Source organism: Panthera onca, chromosome A1 (genome assembly GCF_046562875.1).
Source record: "Panthera onca isolate mPanOnc1 chromosome A1, mPanOnc1 haplotype 2, whole genome shotgun sequence".
Classification (NCBI taxonomy): Eukaryota; Metazoa; Chordata; class Mammalia; order Carnivora; family Felidae; genus Panthera; species Panthera onca.
In genome coordinates, this window is record NC_138339.1 from 156,779,747 (window position 1) to 156,799,385 (window position 19,639).

Here is a 19,639-nt window from a genome sequence, read left to right on the forward strand (position 1 = left end):
CTCAAAGTAGCCATCAATCAGCATGTAGAGGAGAGGGTGGCTGGCTCCAAAAATATTTTACTTACAGTGGCGCTAGGGTGGGTTAGTTGGCTGAGGTCCTGACCCTTAATTTCCACTCAGGTCATGATCCCAAATCCCACATCATGAGACCAGTCATGAGACCGAGCCCCACATCAGGCTTCGCCCTGAGTTAGCAGCCTGCTTACCATTTTCTCTGTCTCTCCCTCTGTCTCTCTTCCCCACTTCTGCATGCTCTCTCTCTCTGTCTATCTCTCAAGTCAAAAAAAAATTAGTTAAAGAAACAGATGATGGTGTTCTACTAGATTTTCAGTGGTTAAAATTATTTTTTCTCTATTTTAGTTGCAAGAAGAACAGGAACGACATGGAGAGGCCATAAGATATGCTGAGGAGATGAAAGATCATGTGCAAAAGTATAATTTAAACCTCACAGAAAATAACTTGTTTATTTATAAAGCAGATAAACAGTGTAGTATGGGAAATGTATTAGTTATGCCAGTATATCATTGTTAAGCTGGATACAAATTCCAGCTTTGAGCTATTTTTAAATGCAGAATTGTGGCATATTATCTCTCAATTTTGCACCTTATCCACAAAACACAATGAGAAAAATGGCACAATTCCGAATTCTTCCTCTTGACAAAATTTTAAGGATTTCTGTAATACCCTCATTTGTTCAGAAAGTATGTGATGTTGTTTTAAATTTATGTGTGAGAATAATTATCTTAAGATCTGCATTTTAGACTACAGGTTAAAAATGCCACACAAGAAGCAACCATCAAGCATCAAGCGGCCCAGATTCAAGATCTTGAGAGCAACGTGATAAAGACAAGTTTGGTAAGTCGATCTCTTAATGTCTGTCCTACTGAAAAGGAATCCGTATTTCACTAGGAGTAGTACATAAGAATGTTTTGGATCCCATGGAAAATCTCACTGCTGCAAAGGTTTGGTTGATATTGTTCCTACTTGCTACTAGTGATGTAATTCTTCTATATAGAGAAGTTGATTGAACTCATAAAGTAATGATGTTTACAGTGAGATTTTCATAGAAAACAGTGTGAGAATCTAAAAAAAGCAACATTTTATATATACCACATTGAGCATTTGTTTTAGTCCACCTTTGGCTACTGTTAATAATGCTGCTGTGAACGTTGGCATACAAATGTGTGAGAGTCCCTGCTACTATTTTTCAGCGTGTTTCAAACGTCCCCAATCTTTGAGTGATCATTTGATCTTGAATTCTGACCTTCTCTTGTAATCTCATCCCTTCAGTGAGAGTTTGAGAACGGGTTATTTTAATGATGATTTGTTGTAATTTGTAATTACAAGTTTGCAATTTATTCTCTTCATTAACAATGACCGGCAGATCATTATGCAAACGTCCTTCTCATAGGAATGGACTTTTCTCCTTGTTGGATTTTGTAAAGGAAAAGAAATGCCAGTGAAAAAGGAGAAATGGCTTCTCTGTCAGAGCCTTACCTAGTAACATAGTGCTCCTACCATTGCAAGTTCAGACTCATTTTTTTTTTCCATTCACGTGAGTTAATCAGACTTTCAGAGATTTCACAATTCAATCTCAGAAAAGACTAATGTGCCATTCAGGATTCTCATTTATTGATATGTAGTGAAACCCCAACTGTTTTCCAAGCAGAACAGTTAATGTCATCCCACTCTCACCCTCCTTTGTAGGATTCTCATTGTAAATCCTAAGTGGGAGCAATGAGGTAGATACACTGACCAACTCGTTTCTGTCGGTCGCAAAAGCTATATAATATACATGCAAGTTTCATTAGGCAGCTATACCTGTCAGGGGAACTAGAACATTCTGTTGACTGGTCCTTTTTGTGGCTGAAGAGACATTGAAAATTACTTCCTTTTCTAGACATCTTATTAATGAGTCACATTGTATTAGGGAACTTTTCCTGCGAGTAACATGATACTCGGTTGATCAGTCTTCTATGAATGAGAGTGCTAGGCATTGTCCTGCTGTGTCCTAAAGAAATCATTAAGGTCTCAAAAACTAAAATCTGTAAGGATATCTGAAACTGATGAAGCTTATTAAAGAATAACGAGGGATTTTCTGTGTATCCCTATAGAAAGGAATTAGGGTTATGGCATGAAATTATCTGCCACTTTAAAGTGTTCCCTGTGAAACAAAAACTTAGATAGCTTTCAGCCAACTGAGTCCATAGGTCTGACTTCTCTAGAAGGTCCTTATCTCCTGAATCCCCAAACCAGGGGCTACCTGGGTGAAGACATTTGATGCACACAATTTTCAGGTGAAGAATCTGGATTGGGAAGAAGAGGTAGCTCTAGCCAACTTAACCTTCCTAACAATATAGTCAAGTATGGGTCTGAAAGGAACTTCAGAAGACTTCCGTAGGTTGAAATCTCTATGGACAAAGAAATTACTCAAAAGGAAACAAAGACAAACCAGTGATCATCCAGCCCTTGTGATAAATGTCATGTTATAAAGAAAAGCGAGTCAAAGTATGCTGGTCAGCATCCTAAGGGTAAGGGTGCTCCCAAAGACTAAATAAGAAAAACACACTCAAAGTAACACCGAAAAGAGTCCAAATAAAATGTACACGATTAGCTGTCTACAAAGGTACTCCATGTCAAGTAATGATTTTTGAGTGCGCGGTTGAGGATGTTGTCTATGAGCACCTAGACGGAAGAGTGAAAAGTACACATGGCCTAGGTAAAGCCGCAAACCTGGAAATGTGAATTAGAGAATCTGGTTTTGAAGCCTTAAGAGCAATTCAAAACACAGATAGCAAGGGGCAAGGACTTAATGTCAGGGGTTGCCGTCCTTCAGAAATAAGGTGTGGTAAAAAGAGCAGAGGGAGGGCATGGTCATTTTTCTCAGCTGCTGCTGAAAAGAGAAGCAGGCAGGATAGAGACCTTAATAAAATTAAAAAAAAAAAAAAAAAAAGAGGTTCTTGATGACCCTCAAAATGTCTTAGTGGAATGACTGGAGTGAAAGTTAGATTTTAGTGTAAAAGAAGGAAATAAGTGAAGAAAACTTGAATCTGTGGATGAGACGATACATTAAAGAATGTTCGAGTCCACTGCAAGGGGAGAAGCAGTGTGATAGATGGACAAAGCTTCAAAAGTTAAGCAAATGGTTAATAGAAAAGGAGAAATTGAAATCTTTCTTCCTTATGCAGCTGGTGCTGTGATTTACAGATGTGTAGCACTTTACCAACTGCAAAGCTCTGGGGCCAGCTTTTCTGATATGTTGTTACCACAAAGCCTTAATCTCCTCATCAGAGTACCTGCTAAAGCAGCCTAATGTAAACAGTGTGGGCATGAAATGATTGAGGAAATTTGGTTTAGTAAGACTCCATTATTTCCATGTCAGTGGCTTTCCCTTGCCTCTGATGGTCATGTAAAGCATCTATTACTCAATGTAAGAGGTGCTATTTGTACCGTAGTCCGTGAGTATTGTCCACTGAGTAGTATAGAGAGGATGTTAGTTGAAAGTATTATAAGAGGAAAAAAAAAGTACTGTTTGCTAGTGGCATTGGCGAAAGTTGTGTGAAGTACTGAGGAGAGATTCTGGGCCTCATGCTCCCCATTTGCTGCCACTTGCGGTGGTATGAAGAATGACTTCAGTATAATTTGTATAGGGGACCACTTGTATTGGCATGCCACCTGCCTTAACTATCTCATTGTATTGGAACGCAAAATACAGCAACAGTAATCATGCTAAATGCATACACTTAGAGCTGACTATGTGCCATGTACCCTTCTAAGTTGTTCACGTATTATTTCCTAATTTTATATTCCCAAGATCCCAGTGAGGTAGATCCTATTATTATTTATTTTTCAGATCCCTTTTATAAGATTCTTTATTTTGAGAGAGAGAGAGACAGAGAGAGAGACAGAGAGAGATTGTGGGAAGAGCAGGTAGGGAGAGAGAGAGAGAGAGGGAGAGAGAGAGAGAATGCCAAGCAGGCTCCTCGCTATCCACGCAGAGCTGGATGTGGGGCTCAATCACGTGACTCTGAGATCATGTCCTGAGCAGAAATCAAGAGCAACACGCTGAACCGACTGAGCCACTCAGGTACCCCAGTAGGTGCTGTTATTACTTTCATTTTACAGATTTAGAGACTGAGACACGGAAGTTTTAGGTAGTGTGCTTAAGGTCATACAGCTCATAACCAGCAGAATTGGGAATTCAGACCCAGGCTTTCTGGCTCCTACTAGGATACTGCTTGTCAAACTCTTCCATGAAATATCTCGTTGTCACTGAAAACAGCATGTTCAGTTTCATAATCACGAGAACAGCAATTGTCATTCACCTATGTGAATATGTAAAATCATAGTTGATGTGGTGCTTGGAATATGAAAACAGAAATGTTTACCATAAGGTAATTTCCTATATTTCCTCCATTTGACCAGTAGATACATTTGTATTTTTATCTGATCATATATAATTTAAAAACATTAACAACGTTATGTTTTTGTAGGAGAGTAAGATTGGTAAACTATTCTGTACCAGTATTGAAATGTTTTCGGCTTTGTAGGCCATAGTCTCTGTTGTAGAAGCTGAACTCTTTTGTTGTGACCTAAAAGTAGCCATCATTCAGCATGTAGAGGAGAGTGTGGCTGGGTCCAATAAGATTTTAGTTACAGGGGCGCTTAGGCGGCTTAGTTGGTTGAGCGTCCTGACTCTTAATTTCCACTCAGGTCATGATCCCAAACCCCACATCATGAGACTGGTCATGAGACCGAGCCCCACATCAGGCTTCACCCTGAGCTTGCAGCCTGCTTCCCTTTTTCTCTGTCTCTCCCTCTGACTCCCTTCCCACTTGTGTGTGCTCTCTCCCTCTCTGTCTCTCTTTCAAGTACCAAATAACAAAAAAAAAAAAACAACAAAAACATTTAGTTACAGAAACAGGTGATGGTGTTCAACTAGATTGACAGTATTTAAAAGTATTATTTTTTCTTTATTTTAGTTACAAGAAGCACAGGAACGACATGCAGAGGCCATAAGATACGATGAGAAGATTAAAGATCATATGCTAAAGTATAATTTAAACCTCACAGAAAATAACTTGTTTATTTATAAAGCAGATAAGGAGTGTACTATGAGAAATGTATTAGTTATGCGAGTATATCATTGTTAACCTGGATACAAATTCCAGCTTTGAGCTATTTTTAAATGCAAAATTTTGGCCTCTTATCTCTCAATTTTGCACCATTACCACAAAACACAACGAAAAAATTGGCACAATTGCCAAATCATCCTCTTGATACAATTTTAAGAATTTCTGTAATACCCTCACTTGTTCAGAAATAACACGATACAGTTTTAAAATTATGTGTGAGAATAATTATCTTAAGATCTGCATTTTAGGCTAAAGGTTAAAAATGCCAGGCAAGAAGCAACCATCAAACATCAAGCGGCCCAAATTCGAGATCTTCAGAGCAACTTGCTAAAGGCAAGTTTGGTAAGTCGATCTCTTAATGATTGTCCTGAAAAGGAATCCTTATGTCACGAGTAGTAGTACATAAGAATGTTTTGGATCATATGGAAAATTTCACTGATCAAATTATTTGGTTGATATTGTTTCTGCTTGCCACTAGTGATGTAATTCTTCTATATAGATGAAGTTGATTGAATTCATAAAGTAATGATGTTTGTAGTCAGATTTAAATAAAAATATTGTGAGAATCTAAGAAGAGCAACATTTTATATATACCACAGTGAGCATTTGGTTTCGTCCTCCTTTTGGCTATTGTATATAAAGGTGCTGTGAACATTGGCATACAGATGTGTGAGTCCCTGCTAATATTTTTCAGCGTGTTTCAAACGTCCCCAGTCTTTGAGAGATCATTTCATCTGGCATTCAGATTATCTGTTGTAAACCCAACCCTTTAGTGAGAGTTTCAGAAAGAGTTCTTTTAATGATGATATGTTGTAATTTATAATTACAAATTTGCAACTTATTCTCTTCATCAACAATGACTAGCAGGTCATTATGCAAACATCCTTCCCAAAGAATAGCCTTTTCTATTTGTTGGATTTTGTAAAGGAAAAGAAATGCCAGTGAAAAAGGAGAAATGGCTGCTCTGTCAGGGTCTTACCTAGTAACATAGTGCTCCTACCATTGAAAGATCAGAAACTCATTTTTTTTTTCCACTCACTTGAGTTAATCAGCCTTTCAGAGATTTCAGAATTCAATTTCAGAAAAGACTAATGTGCCATTCAAGATTCTAATTTATTGATATGTAGTGAAACCACAACTGTTTTCCAGGCAGAACAGTGAATGACATCCCACTCTCACCCTCTGTTGTAGGATTCTCATTGTAAATCCTAAGTGGGAGCAAGGAGGTAGATACACTGACCAACTCGTTTCTGTCAGTCGCAAAAGCTATATAATATACATGCAAGTTTCATTAGGCAGCTATACCCATCAGGAGAACTAGAACATTGTGTTGACTGGTCCTTTTTATGACTCAAGGGACATTGAAAATTACTTTCTTTTCTATACGTCTTATTAATGAGTCACATTGTAATAGGGAACTTTTCCTGCGAGTAATATGACACTCGGTTGATCAGTCTTCTATGAATGAGAGTGCTAGGCATTGTCCTGCTGTGTCCTAAAGAAATCATTAAGGTCTCAAAAACTAAAATCTGTAAGGATATCCGAAACTGATGAAGCTTATTAAAGAATAACGAGGGATTTTCTGTAGATCCCTATAGAAAGGAATTAGGGTTATGGCATGAAATTACCTGCCACTTTAAGGTCTTCTCTGCGAATCAAAAACTGAAGATTGCATTCGGCCAACTCAGTCCATAGGTCTGACTTCTCTAGAAGGTCCTTATCTCCTGAATCTCCAAACCAGGGGCTACCTGGGTGAAGACATTTGATGCACACAATTTTCAGGTGAAGAATCTGGATTGGGAAGAAGAGGTAGCTCTAGCCAACTTAACCTTCCTAACAATATAGTCAAGTATGGGTCTGAAAGGAACTTCAGAAGACTTCCGTAAGTTGAAATCTCTATGGACGAAGAAATTACTCAAAAGGAAACAAAGGCAAACCAGTGATCATCCAGCCCTTGTGATAAATGTCGTGTTATAAAAAAAAAGCGAGACAAAGTGTGCTCGTCAGCATCCTAAGGGTAAAGGTGCCCCGTAAGACTCAATAAGAAAGACACACTCAAAGTAACACCGAAAAGAGTCCAAATAAAATGTACACGATTAGCTGTCTACAAAGGTACTCCATGTCAAGTAATGATTTTTGAGTGCGCGGTTGAGGATGTTGTCTATGAGCACCTAGACGGAAGAGTGAAAAGTACACATGGCCTAGGTAAAGCCGCAAACCTGGAAATGTGAATTAGAGAATCTGGTTTTGAAGCCTTAAGAGCAATTCAAAACACAGATAGCAGGGGGCAAGGATTTAATGTCAGGGGTTGACGTCCTTCAGAAATAAGGTGGGGATAGAAGCGCAGAGGGAGGGCATGATCATTTTTCTCAGCTGCTGCTGAAAAGTGAAGCAGAATAAAGACTTTAATAAATTTTTTTTTAAAAAAAGGTCCTTTATGACCCTCAAATTTTCTTAGTGGAATGATTGGATTGAAAGTTAGATTTTAGTGTAAAAGAAGGAAATAAGTGAAGAAAACTTGAATCTGTAGATGAGATGATTCATTAAAGAATGTTCGAGTCCACTGCAAGGGGAGAAGCAGCGTGATAGATGGAGAAAGTTTCCAGCTTAAGCAAGTGGTTAATAGAAAAGGAGAAATTGAAATCTTTCTTCCTTATACAGCCGGTGCTGGGATTTACAGATTTGTAGCACTTTACCAACTGCAAAGCTCTGGGGCCAGCTTTTCTGATATGCTGTTACCACAAAGCCTTAATCTCTTCACCACAGTACCTGCTAAAGCAGCCTAATGTAAACAGTATGGGCATGAAATGATTGAGGAAATTTGGTTTAGCAAGACTCCATTATTTCCATATCAGTGGCTTTCCCTTGCCTCTGATGGTCATGTAAAGCATCTACTACTCAGTCTAGGCGGTGCTATTTGTACTTTACTCCGTGAGCATTGTCCACTGAGGGTATAGAGAGGATGTTAGTTGAAAGTATTATAAGAGGAAAAAAAAAGTACTGTTTGCTAGTGGCATTGGCGAAAGTTGTGTGAAGTACTGAGGAGAGATTCTGGGCCTCATCCTCCCCATTTGCTGCCACTTGCGGTGATATGAAGAATAACTTCAGTATAATTTGTATAGGGGACCACTTGTATTGGCATGCCACCTGCCTAAACTATCTCATTGTATTGGAACACAAAATACAGCGACAGTAATCATGCTAAATGCATACATTTAGAGCTGACTATGTGCCACGTACCCTTCTAAGTTGTTCATGTATTATTTCCTAAATTTACATTACCAAGATCCCAGTTAGGTAGATACTATTATTATTTATTTTGAGATCACTTTTTTAAGGTTCCTTATTTTGAGAGAGAGAGAGAGAGAGAGAGAGAGAGAGAGAGAGAGAGACAGATTGTGGGGAAGGGAAGGTAGGGAGAGTGAGAAAGAGGGAGAGAGACAGAGAGAGAGAGAGAGAGAGAGAGAGAGAGAGAGAGAGAGAGACAGAATTCCAAGCAGGCTCCTTGCTGTCCACGTAGAGCCCGATGTGGGGCTTAATCACGTGACCCTGAGATCATGTCCTGAGCAGAAATCAAAAGCAACACGCTGAACCGACTGAGCCACTCAGGTGCCCCAGTAGGTGCTGTCATTACCTTCATTTTACAGATGCAAAGACTGAGACATCGAAGTATTAGGGAGTGTGCTCAAGGTCATAGAACTCATATCCAGCAGAATTGGGAATTCAGACCCAGGCTTTCTGGCTCCTACTAGGATACTGCTTGTCAGACTCTTCCATGAAATATCTCGTTGTCACTGAAAATAGCATGTTCAGTTTCATAATCACGAGAATAGAAATGTCATTCACCTATGTGAATATTTAAAATCATAGTTGATGCAGTGCTTGTAATGTGAGAACAGAAATGTTTACCATAAGGTAATTCCCTATATTTCCTCCACTTGACCAGTAGATACATTTGTATGTTTATCTGATCATATATAATTTATAAACATTAACAACATTATGTTTTGGTAAGAGAGTAAGTTTGGTAAACTATTCTGGAAGAGTATTGAAACATTTTCGGCTTTGTAGGCCTATGACCTAAAAGTAGCCATCAATCAGCGTGTAGGGGAGAGTGTGGCTGGGTCCAATAAGATTTCAGTTACAGGGGCACTTGGGTGGCTTTGTTGGTTGAGCATCCTGACTCTTAATTTCTGCTCAGGTCATGATCCCAAACTCCACATCATGAGACTGGTCATGAGACCGAGACCCACATCAGGCTTCACCCTGAGCTTGGAGCCTGCTTACGAGTTTCTCTGTCTCTCCCTATGACTCCCTTCCCCATTTGGGCGTTCTCTCTCTCTCTCTCTCTCTCTCTCTCTGTGCCCCACTAAGTCAAAAAAAAAATAACATTTGGTTACAAAAACAGGTGATGGTGTTTTACTAGATTGTCAGTAGTTAAAATTATTTTTTTTCTTTATTCTAGTTGCAAGAAGCAAAGGATCGAGAGGCAAAGGACATAAGATATGCGGAGAAGACGTAAGATCATATGCAAAAGTATAATTTAAACCTCACAGAAAATACCTTATTTATACAGCAGATAAGCAGTGTAGTACGAGAAATATACTTGTTATGCCAGTATATTATTGTTAAGCTGGATACAAATTCCAGCTTTGAGCTATTTTGAAATGCAAAATTGGGGATATTATATCTCTGTTTTGCACCTTATCCACAAAACACGAGAAAAATGGCACAATTCCCAAATCTTCCTCTTGATACAATTTAAAGAATTTCTGTAAGACCCTCATTTGTTCAGATATTATATGGTATTGTTTTACAATGATGTGTGAGAATAATTATCTTAAGATCTGCATTTTAGGCTAGAAGTGCAAAATGCCAGACAGGAAGAAACCATCAAACAACAAGCGGCCCAAATTCAAGACCTTCAGAGCAACTTGTTAAAGAGAAGTTTGGTAAGTCGGTCTCTTAATGTCTGTCCTATTGAAAAGGAATCCGTATTTCACTAGGAGTAGTACATAAGAATGTTTGGGATCACATGGAAAGGCTCACTGATCCAAATATTTGGTTGATATTGTTGCTATTTGCTACTAGCGATGGAATTTTTCTATAGAGATAAAGTTGATTGAACTCATAATGATGTTTATAGTGAGATTTTCATAAAAACATTGTGAGAGTCTAAAAAAGCAACATTTTATATATACCACAGTGAGCGTTTGGTTTAGTCCACCTTTTGGCTACTGTTAATAATGCTGCTGTGAACGTTGGCATACAAATGTGTGAGAGTCCCTGCTAATATTTTTCAGCGTGTTTCAAACTTCCGCACAATTTGAGTGATCATGTCATCTTGAATTCTGACTTTCTCTTGTAGTCTCAACCCTTCAGTGAGAGTTTGAGAACGGGTTATTTTAATGATGATTTGTTGTAATTTGTAATTACAAGTTTGCAATTTATTCTCTTCATCAAGTATGACTAGCAGGTCGTTATGCAAACGTCCTTCTCAAAGGAATGGATTTTTCTCTTTGTTGGATTTTGTAAAGGAAAAGAAATGCCAATGATAAAGGAGAAATGGCTGCTCTGTCAGGGTCTTACCTAGTAACATAGTGCTCCTACCATTGCAAGTTCAGAAACTCATTTTCTTTTTCCACTCACTTGAGTTAATCAGCCTTTCAGAGATTTCACAATTCAATCTCAGAAAAGACTAATGTGCCACTCAGGATTCTCATTTATTGATATGTAGTGAAACCACAGCTGTTTTCCAAGCAGAACACTTAATGTCCTCGCACTCTCACCCTCCTTTGTAGGATTCTCATTGTAAATCCTAAGTGGGAGCAATGAGGTAGATACACTGACCAACTCGTTTCTGTCAGTCGCAAAAGCTATATAATATACATGCAAGTTTCATTAGACAGCTATACCCGTCAGGGGAATTAGAACATTCTGTTGACTGGTCCTTTTTGTGGCTGAAGAGACATTGAAAATTATTTTCTTTTCTAGACGTCTTATAAATGAGTCACATAGTAACAGGGAACTTTTCCTGCGAGTAACATGACTCTCTGTTGATTAGTCTTCTATGAATGAGAGTGCTAGGCGTTGTCCTGCTACTGTGTCCTAAAGAAATCATTAGGGTCTCAAAAACTAAAATTTGTAAGGATATCCAAAACTGATGAAGCTTATTAAAGAATAACGAGGGATTTTCTGTGTATCCCTATAGAAAGGGATTAAGGTTATGGCATGAAATCATCTGCCACTTTAAGGTGTTCCCTTGAAACAAAAACTTAGATAGCTTTCAGCCAACTCAGTCCATAGCTCTGACTTCTCTAGAAGGTCCTATCATCTCCTGAATCCCCAAACCAGGGGCTACCTGGGTGAAGACATTTGATGCACACAATTTTCAGGTGAAGAATCTGGATTGGGAAGAAGAGGTAGCTCTAGCCAACTTAACCTTCCTAACAATATAGTCAAGTATGGGTCTGAAAGGAACTTCAGAAGACTTCCGTAGGTTGAAATCTCTATGGACGAAGAAATTACTCAAAAGGAAACAAAGACAAACCAGTGATCATCCAGCCCTTGTGATAAATGTCGTGTTATAAAGAAAAGTGAGACAAAGTATGCTGGTCAACATCCTAAGGGTAAGGGTGCCCCTTAAGACTCAAAAAGAAAGACACACTCAAAGTAACACTGAAAAGAGTCCAAATAAAATGTACACGATTAGCTGTTTACAAAGGTACTCCATGTCAAGTAATGATTTTTGAGTGTGCGGTTGAGGATGTTGTCTATGAGCACCTAGATGGAAGAGGGAAAAGTACACATGGCCTAGGTAAAGGGGCCAAAGCTGGAAATGTGAATTAGAGAATCTGGTTTTGAAGCCTTAAGAGCAATTCAAAACACAGATAGCAAGGGGCAAGGACTTAATGTCAGAGGTTGCCGTCCTTTAGAATTACGGTGACCACTCAGGTCATGATCCTAAACCCCACATCATGACAGCGGTCATGAGACCAAGCCCCACATCAGGCTTCACCCTGAGCTTGGAGCCTGCCTACAATTTTCTCTGTCTCTACCTCTGCCTCTATTCCCCACTTGTGCATGTTTTCTCTCTCTCTCTCTCTCTAAAGTAAAAAAAAAAAACATTTAGTTACAGAAACAGGTGATGGTGGTCTACTAGATTGTCAGAAGTTAAAATTATATTTTCTTCCTTATTTCAGTTGCAAGAAGCAAAGGATCAACATGCAGAGGCCATAAGATATGCCGAGAAGATGTAAGATCATATGGAAAAGTATAATTTAATCCTCAAAGAAAATAGCTTGATTTTTATAAAGCAGATAAGCAATGTAGTATGATAAATGTATTAGTTATGCCAGTATATCCTTGTTAAACTGGATACAAATTCCAGCTTTGAGTTATTTGGAAATGCAGAATTGTGGCACATTTTATCTCAATTTTGCACCTTATCCACAAAAGACAACGAGAAAAATGGCTCAATTGCCAAATCTTCCTCTTGATACAATTTTAAGAATTTCTGTAAGACCCTCATTTGTTCAGAAATTGTATGGTACTTTTGTAAATTTATGTGTGATAATAATTACCTTAAGATCTGCATTTTAGGCTAGAAGTGCAAAATGCCAGGCCAGAAGAAACCATCAATCAGCAAGCGGCCCAAATTCACAATCTTCCGAGCAACTTGTTAAGGACAAGTTTAGTAAGTCAGTCTCTTGATGTCTGTCCTACTGAAAAGGAATCCTTATTTCAATAGGTGTAGTACATAAGAATGTTTTGGATCATATGGAAAATCTCACTGATCAAAATATTAGGTTGATATTGTTCCTACTGGCTACTAGCAATGGAATTTTTCTATAGAGATAAAGTTGATTGAACTCATAAAGTAATGACGTTTATAGTGAGATTTTCATAAAAACATTGTGAGAGTCTAAAAAAGCAACATTTTATATATACCACAGTGAGCGTTTGGTTTAGTCCACCTTTTGGCTACTGTTAATAATGCTGCTGTGAACGTTGGCATACAAATGTGTGAGAGTCCCTGCTAATATTTTTCAGCGTGTTTCAAACTTCCGCACAATTTGAGTGATCATGTCATCTTGAATTCTGACTTTCTCTTGTAGTCTCAACCCTTCAGTGAGAGTTTGAGAACGGGTTATTTTAATGATGATTTGTTGTAATTTGTAATTACAAGTTTGCAATTTATTCTCTTCATCAAGTATGACTAGCAGGTCGTTATGCAAACGTCCTTCTCAAAGGAATGGATTTTTCTCTTTGTTGGATTTTGTAAAGGAAAAGAAATGCCAATGATAAAGGAGAAATGGCTGCTCTGTCAGGGTCTTACCTAGTAACATAGTGCTCCTACCATTGCAAGTTCAGAAACTCATTTTCTTTTTCCACTCACTTGAGTTAATCAGCCTTTCAGAGATTTCACAATTCAATCTCAGAAAAGACTAATGTGCCACTCAGGATTCTCATTTATTGATATGTAGTGAAACCACAGCTGTTTTCCAAGCAGAACACTTAATGTCCTCGCACTCTCACCCTCCTTTGTAGGATTCTCATTGTAAATCCTAAGTGGGAGCAATGAGGTAGATACACTGACCAACTCGTTTCTGTCAGTCGCAAAAGCTATATAATATACATGCAAGTTTCATTAGACAGCTATACCCGTCAGGGGAATTAGAACATTCTGTTGACTGGTCCTTTTTGTGGCTGAAGAGACATTGAAAATTATTTTCTTTTCTAGACGTCTTATAAATGAGTCACATAGTAACAGGGAACTTTTCCTGCGAGTAACATGACTCTCTGTTGATCAGTCTTCTATGAATGAGAGTGCTAGGCGTTGTCCTGCTACTGTGTCCTAAAGAAATCATTAGGGTCTCAAAAACTAAAATTTGTAAGGATATCCAAAACTGATGAAGCTTATTAAAGAATAACGAGGGATTTTCTGTGTATCCCTATAGAAAGGGATTAAGGTTATGGCATGAAATCATCTGCCATGTTAAGGTGTTCCCTGTGAAACAAAAACTTAGATAGCTTTCAGCCAACTCAGTCCATACCTCTGACTTCTCTAGAAGGTCCTTATCTCCTGAGTCTCCAACCAGAGGCTTCCTGGGTTGAGAAAATTTTTGGTGGGGCGGGGGGGCGTTGCTCTTTTTGTTGTATCTTTAGTTTTATTGTTTTTAAATTTGCATCCCAATTAGTTAGCATTTAGTGAAGCAATGATTTCAGGAGTAGATTCCTTAATGCCCCTTGCCCATTTATCACATCCCCCCTCCCACAACCCCTCCAGCAACCCTCAGTTTGTTCTCCTTATTTATGAGTCTCCTGTGTTTGTCCTCCTCCCTGTTTTTGTATTATTTTTGTTTCCCTTTCCTTTTGTTCATCTGTTTTGTCTCTTAAAGTCCTCATACGAGGGCATCATATGATTTTTGTCTTTTTCCGACTAATTTCACTTAGCATAATACGCTACAGTTCCATCCACGTAGTTGCAAATGGCAAGATTCCTTTTTTTTGATAGATAGATAGATAGATAGATAGATATAGATAGATAGATAGATAGATAGATAGATATATCACATCTTTTTTTAATTTTTTTAACGTTTTACTCATTTTTGAGACAGGGGAGACAGAGCGTGAACAGGGGAGGGTCAGAGAGAGGGAGACACAGAATCTGAAACAGGCTCAAGGCTCCCAGCTGTCAGCACAGAGCCCGATGCGGGGCTCGAACCCACGAACCGTGAGATCATGATCTGAGCCCAAGTCAGAAGCTTAACTGACTGAGCCACCCAGGAACCCCAAACATCTCCCTTTTAACGTGATTATTATTCATTTCTGTATTGTCTTTAAAGAACTAATCCATTCTTTTGCCCGTTTTTATATTGGATTGTCTTTTCATTATTGGAAGAGTTATTTAAATGTCCTACATGCAAATCCCTTAGCAGATATGGGATTTTCAGGTATTTTCTCCTATTTAGTCACTTGCCTTTTCACTTTCTTGATGGTGATATTTGAAGCATAGTAGTTTTTAATTTTGATGAAGTAAACAATCTGCTTTTGTCTTTTGGTGTCATGTGTAAGAAATCATTGTCAAATCCAGTCACAAACATATACACATAAGCTTTTTTCTAAGAGTTTTTATCATTTTAGCTCTTAGATTTTAAGTTAATTTTGTATATATGCTATGGGGTAGAGGTCTCATTTTATTGCTTTGCATGTGGATATCCATTTGTCCCAGTACCGTTTGTTACAAAGACTAGTCTTATTCCATTTAATTGTCTGTCACCCTTGTGGAAAATCAGTTCACTATAATGTGAGAGTTTATGTTTAGATTCTCAATGTTAATACATTGATCTATATGTCTGTCCTTATGCCAGTACCATAACAAATTTTATGAAAACTTTTTCTGTGTTATCTTGCAAATTACCAGTCACTTATGTAATAATAAAAAGTCAACGTAGTAGAACTGAACTTTGCTCCTATAGAGATTTTTGTTTCTTGAAGGACCCTTTCGCCAGCCTTTGCCTTGCTGACCCCATGACTCGATGTGAAGTCAGGCTCAAAAAGATAAAATGCTCTTTCTTTAGTGTGTTCAGACTTTTATTTATTTATTTATTTATTTATTTATTTATTTATATTTATATATTTTTTAGAGCGGGCACAAGCATGACGAGGGGGTGTGTAGGGAAAGAAAGAGAGAGAGCGAGAGAGAGAGAGAGAGAGAGAGAGAGAGAGAGAGAGAGAGAGAGAGAGAGACACGAGAGAATTTTTAGCAGGCTTCACACTTAGTGTGGAGGCTGACAAGGGTCTTGATCCCATGACCCTGGGATCATGACCTGAGAGGTTGAGGCTCAACTGACTGAGCCACCCAGGTTCCCCGCCTGTGCAAACTTTTAGTGTCTCAATCAGTGCTGCCCACTTTCATTTCCATCAAATCTTGGCCATAGGATCTCTTGACTCAGTCTACTACAGTTTACTTCATTATATTTTATTATCTCATTATAATGCATAGACTCATCCATAGTTTTCACCACCTAGGAAGGAAAAGATTAACTCTAGGCTATTCCTCTTTCCTGTTAAGCAATCTTGCTAACCCATCATCTTTCAATTCACAATGAGATCCTCTTCTGACCTGGTTCTTGTGTGTAACACTGGTGTTAATCCTGTTCTTGGCACAGATCATACTTTCTTGGAAAACACAGTAGCCTGTTTCCCCTTCTTTCACTTGAATAGAAAGATATGCTTAGCTATATGTTTTAGCTCAGCGTATAACTAATGGAATAAACATTATATCATTCAAATAATACAGCTGTACAAATTGCGGTAGTATTAAGTTGATTTATCAGAGACAAATACTAGATTGGTAATTTGAATGACAAAAAAATTTTGAAGCCAACTTGTATGCTATGGAGAAGCATTGTGGGACAACACAAAGATGAAGTGATCTTACCTCCCCACACAAAGAAGGTTGGAGTAAGGTAAAGGAGAATGTGCAGTTAATTTAAGTAGTGCTAAAGGACAGTACATTTGTTTTGCTACTGAAAAGATGAAAAATGATTCCATAACATTCTCTTTATTTCCTCACTGAGGAAAGGAGAATGAAGATTGAGTATTCAATGGATTAAAAAATACTCAAAGCTGCCTATTTCCTTTAATTGAAATCAGACCAAAGGCCCAATTTTGGTTATCAAATTGACTCTTTCTAGTTTTTCAACTATCGTGCTTCAAATCGTATGTCTCTGTGCTTCCACCTTAACTTGAGGGGACATTCTAAAGAGGCATTCCTGCCTACTTGTAAGAATTGTTGGAATTGAAGGGAATCTTAGAAAAAGATCTTAGAGACAGGAAGAAGGCAGAGGAGTAGGAGGACTCTAGGCTTGCCTCATCCCACGAATACAACTAGATAACAATCAGCTAACCCTAAATACCCCAGAAATCGACCTGAAGACTGACAGAACAAACTCCACAACAAAAGGGAGAGAAGAGGGCACATCAAAGAAGTTCCTTGATGCAGAAATGTCATCTAGAAGAGAAACAGATCCTGGCTTCTGCAGAGGGGAGGGAGTCGAGGTTGTGGGTAAGGGTGAGAGAGAGAAACGAACAGGGGAACACACAAAGAGAACATTTCCCCATAGCCACTGGCTTGGAAAACAAGAGGGCCTGCATTTCGTGAGTTCTTGCAACCAGTAGTGCATAAAGTCTGGAGTTTTTAAGGGCATCCAATTTAGCTGGTTTAGAGCCCTGAGGTACTCCACTGCTCATGGACAGAGGGCAGGCAAACAACGTGGGAGCATATAGCATAGGTACAGTGGTCTGAAGAGTGCCTGGGGCACACAGTCAGGAGATTAGTTGCTCTTCTCAGAGCACGTCCCTCAGAGGCAAAGTCCAGAGAGACCTGTCTGTAGGAACAAAGCCGCTGGCTGGCACCATCTCCTTCTCCTGCCGCTCACCACAAACATAAAGCCACCTGCAGGAAGCAGTGCATTGCTAACACTGGTTACCTAACTTGCTTACACCAAACACCACCCCCTTGCACTCTGGTGGAACTATCTTTCTCAATCACTCTTGCTTGAGTCCCAGCACAGCAGACCCCTCCCCCAGAAGACCAGGACAAATGCCTGCCCACACCACATCTCCCAACCAGAGAGTTTCCCTTGGCCTCAGTTCCAGTAGAGGTGGTGACAGGTCTCATTTCATAAGCAGACCAGAGCACACCTAGTTAAAACCCGCTACCTTCAGGCCAGGGACCAAACACTCACCAGACCAGGCAAGGAGAGCCTCTGCAGACAACTGGCCTAAAGGATAGCATAGCCAGAACACAACAGCAGAACACATGCAGCACACACTGGTGACACTCCCTGAAGTGCTAGACCCTGGGCATTACATGACGTCTTTTTCCTAAGTCCATTACTTTCGGGAGCAGGTGACATAACCAGCTTCTCTAACACACAGAAGCTGGCAGATACTTAGACAAAATGAAAAGACAGAAGCATTTTTCCCAAATAAAAGGACAGGATAAGGCCATGGCCAGAGACCTAAATGGGACAGATATAAATAACACGCCTAAGGGAGAATTTAAAACCATGATCATAAGGATATTCACTGGACTTGAGAAAAGAATGGAAGACATCCGAGAGACCCTTACCACAGACATAAAAGAGTTGAAGAATCAGAGATGAAGAGTGCAGTAAAAATGAACAGCAACCTGGAAGAAGCAGAGGAACAAATTAATGACCTAGAAGACAAAGTAATGGAAAACAGTGAAGCTGAAGAAGACAAAGAAGAATTATCCAATGCAAGAATAGACTTAAGGCACTCGTTGACTCCATCAAATGAAAAAACATTCATATGATAGGAGTCCCAGAAGAAGACAGAGAGAAGGGGACAGATAATTGATTTGAAGACACAATAACTGAAAAAATCTGTAATGTGGAGAAGAAAACAGACATCCAGATCCAGGAGGCACAAAGAACTTCCATCAAAGTCAATACCCAAGACATGTGGTAATTAAATTTGCAAAATATACTGCTAACATCTTTTTTTTTTTTTAGTGTTTTGTTTTTTGGTTTTGTTTTTTTTTTTTTTTTATTTCTGTGACAGAACGCAGACACAAGCAGGGGAGGGGCAGAGAGAGAGAGAGAGAGAGAGAGAGAGAGAGAGAATCCCAAGCATTCTCTGTGCTGTCAGTGCAGAGCCCACTGGAGGGCTTAAACCCACGAACTGCGAGGTCACGACTTGAGCTAAGATCAAGTCATGCTTCACCGACGGAGCCACGCAGGCGCCCCACTGCTACAAATCTTAAAAGCAGCAAAACAAGTCATTCACTTCCAAGGGAAAACCCACAAGGCTAGCAGGAGATTTTTCAACAGAAACTTTTGAAGGCAGACGGAAATGGCATGATATATTCAAAGTGCTGAATGAGAAGAATCTGCAGCCAAATATACTCTATCCAGTAAGGCTATCATTCATAATAGAAGGAGAGATAAAGAATTTCTCAGACAAACAAAAATGGAAGGAGTTTTTTGACCACTAAATCAGCCTGTAAGAAATATTATCGGGGAATCTGAGTGGAAAGGAGAGATCAAAAGTGACAGTATAAAGGCAAGAAATGTAAAAGCAGTAAAAATGTATATTTCTGTAAAAAAAATCTTCAAGGAATGCCCCCAAAAAGGATATACAATATTAATAACTTATCAAAACATGGGGAGGAGAAAAAAATGAGCTCTATCTTAAGTGACCATCAATTTAATATAGACTGCTACATGCAGAAGAGGTGATATACAAATTAATGCTTATCATATACCAAAACCCACTAATAACCATGCAAAGAATAAAGAGAAAGAAATCCAAATATATCATTAAAGCAAATTAGAAAGACATCAAAGAGGGAAAAACAATAAAGGATTTGAGAAAATCTCCAGAAACAACCACAAAACAAGTAGTAAAATGACAATAAATAAATACCTGTCAATAATTACTTTGTATATTAATGGAATAAACACTCCAAA

General features: G+C 38.8%; 1 protein-coding gene across 1 annotated transcript in view; it reads left to right on the forward strand.

Annotated features, from left to right (window-relative positions):
• Positions 1–19,639, forward strand: part of LOC145715479 (ankyrin repeat domain-containing protein 26-like) — an 89,115-nt gene that overhangs the window by 52,407 nt on the left and 17,069 nt on the right. The window contains exons 14-21 of the mRNA XM_081795673.1: positions 361–431; positions 762–855; positions 4,983–5,053; positions 5,384–5,477; positions 9,601–9,653; positions 9,994–10,087; positions 12,338–12,390; positions 12,738–12,831. Coding sequence (XP_081651799.1) covers positions 361–431; positions 762–855; positions 4,983–5,053; positions 5,384–5,477; positions 9,601–9,653; positions 9,994–10,087; positions 12,338–12,390; positions 12,738–12,831 — 624 coding nt within the window. The remainder of the gene's footprint in view (positions 1–360; positions 432–761; positions 856–4,982; positions 5,054–5,383; positions 5,478–9,600; positions 9,654–9,993; positions 10,088–12,337; positions 12,391–12,737; positions 12,832–19,639) is intronic.